General features: G+C 32.8%; 2 protein-coding genes across 2 annotated transcripts; one reads left to right on the forward strand and one right to left on the reverse strand.

Annotated features, from left to right (window-relative positions):
- Nucleotides 1-4,469: 4,469 nt before the first annotated feature.
- LOC136988432 (uncharacterized) lies at nt 4,470-5,714 on the reverse strand. Its single transcript, XM_067286279.1, has one exon. It carries the CDS (start codon nt 5,712-5,714, stop codon nt 4,470-4,472), a length of 1,245 nt encoding a protein of 414 aa, XP_067142380.1.
- A 104-nt stretch (nt 5,715-5,818) lies between these two features.
- LOC136988441 (uncharacterized) lies at nt 5,819-6,817 on the forward strand. Its single transcript, XM_067286290.1, has one exon. It carries the CDS (start codon nt 5,819-5,821, stop codon nt 6,815-6,817), a length of 999 nt encoding a protein of 332 aa, XP_067142391.1.
- Nucleotides 6,818-7,177: the final 360 nt, after the last annotated feature.

The following is a 7,177-nucleotide window of genomic DNA, read 5'->3' on the forward strand; positions in this document are numbered from 1 at the left end:
TTGCTGAGGGAATTATTAATTAAGAAAACAAACGTTTTCGAATCTATTCCATAGATCATCTTCAGGTTTAAACTGACCGAACAAAAATCTTTGTTCGTCAGTTTAAACCTGAAGATGATCTATGGAATAGATCGAAACGTTTGTTTTCTTAATTAATAATTCCCTCAGCAACTTTATAAAGTGGTGGTTATTGGAGTTTATGTTTTTTGCTGAGTACGTTTATGTCAATATAAAATTATATTTAAAAAAGTTTTTAAAATAATTCACCTACTATATTACCCTAAGGTTGTAATTCACTTGCAGTATGTTTCTAATCATGTAAGATCACAAATTTTAGGAGCAAACGCTATTACTATTGATGAAATCTTCACATACAAATATATTTTTGTTACGATGTTACGATTCCATCAATAGTAATAACGTTTGCTCCTAAAATTTTGTGATTACTTATTAAACACTTACTAAATATAAATTTTACGTATCTATTGATAAATAATTCCGATTAATTTAAGGGAAAAGTACCTTAAAGTGTAACAATAGAACGATACAAAAAATAAAAAAAACGCAAGGAACAAAATAGATATAAGTACGAAAAGTTGTGGTATTTTAATTATGGAATCAATGAATTAACATGTATAAAAAAGGAAATGTGGAAGCAAAATATTAAATGTATGGTGGCTGTCGACAACTAATTGTCTGTTTGTATGATATGTTTAACTTCGAATATGTAGTGCTGTATAACTGTATTTTAAACAGGTGTATATGGTAACTGTTACATTTAACTGTATTTTCAAACAATGTATGGTAACTGTAATTTAACTGTATTTTAAACAGGTGTCTTTACGTTTTGTTGTTGTATGAGCCTTGTTATACAACCTTTGTTATAAAATCTGTAGACCAAAAATTATAACTGAAGACGGCCGAAATGCATTTAAGGCTGCGACTCCACTAGCCGTAAAAGGGCCGTAAAACCCCTCGCCGTAAAAGCTTTTAATCACGTGACCATGATATTTTACGCCTGAGCAGGTCGTAAAACCAACGTAAAAGCGAGTTGAGCAGTGTTCAACTTTCGAAGCGAATACGACCGTAAACCGGTACCATCCACCAATCAGAAGTCAGTTAAATCTAGGTCATCGTGACACGGTGCGAAAATGGCGGAAAACGAGCTTTTGTGTACGTTCTCTCGTGGCTACTCTAGAAGATCTGGAAAGATTTATCGAAAACATCCGAAAGTATTCATGTATCTACGACAAGAGGTATCCCGATTATAATAATGGATGCCTAAAACACGCGATATGAACGGCCAAAGGAAAATCCTTCAATTTAGAGGAGTATATAATAAAAAAGCTAAGCTTATAAATGCTGTATATTATCTTAATAATATAATAATAAAAGTCAATATATGAAAGTAAAGATATTACTTTTACTATATTTGTAATTATAGTACAGAGAAAACTCGTAGAATATAATTATTGTCTTTATATCGATATATCACGTATACACCGTAATAGTACTGTCGCCGTAAAAAGCTTCGCTAGCCGGACCTCCACCGCAATCCGAGCGCAAACGCAAATAGGTCACGTGATTAAAAGCTTTTACGGCGACGGGTTTTACGGCTGTTTTACGGCTAGTGGAGTCGCGGCCTAAGACTACGTATCTGCATCCATAAAGGATGTACAGCGCACTATCTTACAATTATGAATTAATATAATACTGTATAATAACTTCCTAAAAGCTCAATATGTGATAAGCTCACTATAGTAGATATAACATACTAGAATTAAAAATTTTAAATAATAGTCAGTGTTGAACATATTACTGAACTAAATATTCAGAATGAATATTGAATTTTATAGTAAATACAGTTCAGTAATGTTAAATACTTATTTTAATAAAGTATAAAAAATAAGGATTATATTTTCTAGAAAGTTGTTATTCTAAATTTTTATTTTTTGCTATACTAAAATACAATTCAACATATCTTCATAAATTTATTATGCATTAATCAAGTACTTATTTAAGAAAAATGATAACATGGAGCAAAATTACAATAATTTATACATAGTATTTATCAGCTTGTTAATTACAAAAGTAATATCTTACGTAACTATTTAGACAAACATATTATATAAAATTTTATTAAAATACTTTTTCTAAAGTATAAAAACAAACTGAAAAAAGAACTAAACTTCCTTTCCTATATATGAGCTAACTTCAAATCAGAATTATAAAATTCTAAGTATTTTTCGGAAACACTGCGTTTTTTTCAAAAAAGACTTTTCTACAAAGAAAAGATACTTTGAATCAATTATTCCTAAGAGTCTCAGGTATTAAAGATTTGAGTCAATATTAATGTCTCCGGCTAAGATGGATCTAATGTGGCCTTCATTAAATTATGAAAAATGTGCAATGTGCAAATTCTTTACAATACAAACGTTGTTGCACCTACAATAATTTGGCTGAATATTAGAGAATCTTTGAGCAATATTAGTGAAGGAACTTTAAGGCAAAAAGTAAAACTCAAAACTTTTTATTTGTGACGATGCTCATTTTCTTGATTTATTAATCAAGAAAACTAGCATCGTAACAGAAAAGCATTCAGAAGTAACGCGTCGTTACATTATTTAATCAAAAACTTTTTGTCATTGTAGTCTCTGTAATGTGCAGTTCATTTTCGTTTTGATTCTTACTGTCAAATCTGGTTCCAGTATTTTATGGCACAACTTTCAAAAGCTTCCTTTATTTAGACGTTTACGCTGAACTCAACTTGGTTACACAATTTGTTTTTTATGAGGTTTCAACTATTTTTCAGTCATCAATAAATTTCTAACAGTATAGTTTTGATGATAATTCTATATTCACATACATTAACGTTATTGCTTGCAGTAAGTCGTTACATGACTAGTTGAATGTATCGAATTTCTTCCTTTAAAACAAGGGTTGTTACAACTTTAAAAACGCACTTGAGAGAAGCTTCTACTTAATGCTTCTATTTTGTCATGCAAAAATGCCATAAACTCAATTGTTGAGAAAATTTGTTACTACGCCATCGGTGACAGACACTCACTACCTGATCCAATATTGTTGGCTAGTACGTCTTATTGCCGTTAGAGCCTCTGTTACTGCGCCATTAAATTCAAAATGTAAAAGGTACGATTTTGGCAGTGGTACGACTTTAGCAACCATACCTTACTATTAAAAATGATTGTCGAAGTCGTTAAGACCTAATTATGGTACAACTGCCTATTTATTGAATTAAACAGATAGAACACACCAAAGACTGCAGTGATAATTGCACGTTGCCGATTTGCAGCGTTAAGTGTAAAGATACTTAAAACTTAATAAACTTAAAAAATTCTTAAAAACACTTAAAAATAGTTTCACATAAACATACAGAAAAGAAAAGTTACTGCTAGAATCAAATGAATCTTAGTGTTAAAGTAATGGAGTTGATAATACAGTAAATCCTTGAAAATTATGTAATAAATGAGATATTCCTCGAATTATTATTTAAGGATATTTTTTAGTAGATGCATTTCAAAAATGTCTTTTTGCTACAGAATAGTAAGTAGTTAATTTAACTTTATGTCACAATTTTATGTTTAATTACTTTTTGAGACTAACAAAATATTAATAACATTTGCTTTCATTTCACAATTCATGAAGGACTTATATACTACAAGAAAATCAACATAATTAAAAATTCAGTATATGATGTTTATTTGGTTGGCTTATTATCTCCCTTTTGTATTTATTATGATATAAAAAAGATAGTATTTTAATACATTGAATTAATATTAGAAAATAAATTACATTTTCGAACTTACCGCATCAATCAACCTCTGCTTAATCTCATGAATAGGGATGCTTAATTTGGCAGCTTCATTTACGTTTCTTTTAAAAATACGAGAATGTTTCTCTGGATTTTGTAGAACTATGTTCATATAATAGGAATTGTTGGCTATATATACATATAAAAATATAAGGTATTAAAATTCCAATAATAGTTTCTTTTACACACGACATTTTTTATTTTTGAATAAGTAATTTTTATCATTACATAAAAATATATGTTATGTTAAAAAGAAATTCATAATAACAATCATGTAGAAACAAATTACAATACACCTTATCGCTGAGAACAAACAATTTATTACCTAAAACTAACGTTTTCGGCCCAATTTATGGGCCATCTTCAGGTTAAAGCTGTTCGATTCCGATACAAAATCGAACACATTCAAAATAAAACCAAAATAGAACATACGTTTAAATTAAACCAATAGAACAAGCATAGTACAAAATAATAAATAACAAAAATTAAAATAACACGAAAAATGTAAATGAAATTAAATAATAAATAACAAAAATTAAAATAACACGAAAAATGTAAATGAAATTAAAATACAAATAAAATACTGTGACTGGCCGTCAATCTTAAGGAACCATTCGTTTTGCATTAACCCAGAAGCCTACTGAGTGACGGCAGACTCATTATCACGAGTGTTACGTCTTACTATGTATTTCCAGGATGACGGTAACACCGTCGCATCCTTATAATTTAAACATCTGCCAGCCAAACTCGCTCTGTAGATTTCACATTTCTCAGTTATGGACGACAGCGTTGGCGAGTGTACTTTTACAAGAATTTTGGCATTTTCCCATTCTACCACTGAACCATCTGCTTGCGCCATTTTGGATAACGCTGTTGTGCACCTGTTTTTTGTGACATCGTACCGATGCTCCTTTATCCTCACTCCAAGGTTTCTATTGGTGACACCTACGTAATCCCTATCGATTCCCAACTGGTCATTTTTGTAGGGAATTGCATATACTCCCGCCTGTTCTTTAACACCAATTCTTTCTTTGTCATTTCTAATCAACCTATACACTGTGGGGGCCCTTTTGCATATTAAACTGGCGTTTTTGTGCCTCGCTATTTGCTTCATAATCGGGAAGAGACATTTATTATATGTAAACTTTGTGAAGTTACCCCCAGACTCCGGTTTCTTCTTAGAACTGCTCCTAGGCTTTATGTACGCCGCTATTAAACGTTCTATAGTTCTTGTTCCAAACCCTAACTCCTTTGCTATCTCTTTGATTCTACCCAGCTCATTCATCGTGTCCATTATATTTGAGCAATATAAAAACGCTCTTCTGATTAGGGCCCTAAATGCGGATAATTTATAAACCGTTGGGTCATTGGAACTCGCCGGAATATACATCGGATCATGTGTGGGCTTGATGTACACCTTCGTGCATAAAGCTCCATTCTTAAATTCAATGGCAACGTCCAAGAAGTGTAGCTCTTTGTTACTAACTTGCTCAAGGTTAAGTTTCAAGCCATGTTGGTTAGAGTTCACTTGGTCTAGGAATCGCTGTATCATTGTGTCATTCTTCCAAATAATTAGAATATCGTCTATATATCTTTTGTACATGATTATGTGTTCATTATAGTTGAAAACTGTCATGCGTTCAATCCTTCTCACTACCAATTCACAGAGCAGGCCAGACATCGGGCTGCCCATTGGGACCCCTCTTAACTGCTTATAAACTTTACCTTGGAAACTGAAATGATTACGAGAGTATGTTTCCATCAATAAATCTTGCCTCATGTTTTGATGAATTAGTGAACCTGTTATGTGGGTTGCACCCAAAAGCATACAAGCACAAAAAAGATTTAGAGATAATGGTAGATCTAATATGCTTTCAGTCATTTTTCAGTTTCCAAGGTAAAGTTTATAAGCAGTTAAGAGGGGTCCCAATGGGCAGCCCGATGTCTGGCCTGCTCTGTGAATTGGTAGTGAGAAGGATTGAACGCATGACAGTTTTCAACTATAATGAACACATAATCATGTACAAAAGATATATAGACGATATTCTAATTATTTGGAAGAATGACACAATGATACAGCGATTCCTAGACCAAGTGAACTCTAACCAACATGGCTTGAAACTTAACCTTGAGCAAGTTAGTAACAAAGAGCTACACTTCTTGGACGTTGCCATTGAATTTAAGAATGGAGCTTTATGCACGAAGGTGTACATCAAGCCCACACATGATCCGATGTATATTCCGGCGAGTTCCAATGACCCAACGGTTTATAAATTATCCGCATTTAGGGCCCTAATCAGAAGAGCGTTTTTATATTGCTCAAATATAATGGACACGATGAATGAGCTGGGTAGAATCAAAGAGATAGCAAAGGAGTTAGGGTTTGGAACAAGAACTATAGAACGTTTAATAGCGGCGTACATAAAGCCTAGGAGCAGTTCTAAGAAGAAACCGGAGTCTGGGGGTAACTTCACAAAGTTTACATATAATAAATGTCTCTTCCCGATTATGAAGCAAATAGCGAGGCACAAAAACGCCAGTTTAATATGCAAAAGGGCCCCCACAGTGTATAGGTTGATTAGAAATGACAAAGAAAGAATTGGTGTTAAAGAACAGGCGGGAGTATATGCAATTCCCTACAAAAATGACCAGTTGGGAATCGATAGGGACTACGTAGGTGTCACCAATAGAAACCTTGGAGTGAGGATAAAGGAGCATCGGTACGATGTCACAAAAAACAGGTGCACAACAGCGTTATCCAAAATGGCGCAAGCAGATGGTTCAGTGGTAGAATGGGAAAATGCCAAAATTCTTGTAAAAGTACACTCGCCAACGCTGTCGTCCATAACTGAGAAATGTGAAATCTACAGAGCGAGTTTGGCTGGCAGATGTTTAAATTATAAGGATGCGACGGTGTTACCGTCATCCTGGAAATACATAGTAAGACGTAACACTCGTGATAATGAGTCTGCCGTCACTCAGTAGGCTTCTGGGTTAATGCAAAACGAATGGTTCCTTAAGATTGACGGCCAGTCACAGTATTTTATTTGTATTTTAATTTCATTTACATTTTTCGTGTTATTTTAATTTTTGTTATTTATTATTTAATTTCATTTACATTTTTTGTGTTATTTTAATTTTTGTTATTTATTATTTTGTACTATGCTTGTTCTATTGGTTTAATTTAAACGTATGTTCTATTTTGGTTTTATTTTGAATGTGTTCGATTTTGTATCGGAATCGAACAGCTTTAACCTGAAGATGGCCCATAAATTGGGCCGAAAACGTTAGTTTTAGGTAATAAATTGTTTGTTCTCAGCGATAAGGTGTATTGTATGTTTCTAC

This window comes from Centruroides vittatus, unplaced genomic scaffold (genome assembly GCF_030686945.1).
Source record: "Centruroides vittatus isolate TY-2023 unplaced genomic scaffold, ASM3068694v2 contig_1251, whole genome shotgun sequence".
NCBI lineage: Eukaryota > Metazoa > Arthropoda > Arachnida > Scorpiones > Buthidae > Centruroides > Centruroides vittatus.

Bases quoted from the DNA above. Each gene is read 5' to 3' on its own strand.
- LOC136988432 (XM_067286279.1), bottom strand. From the start codon at position 5,714: ATGACTGAAAGCATATTAGATCTACCATTATCTCTAAATCTTTTTTGT.
- LOC136988441 (XM_067286290.1), top strand. From the start codon at position 5,819: ATGACAGTTTTCAACTATAATGAACACATAATCATGTACAAAAGATAT.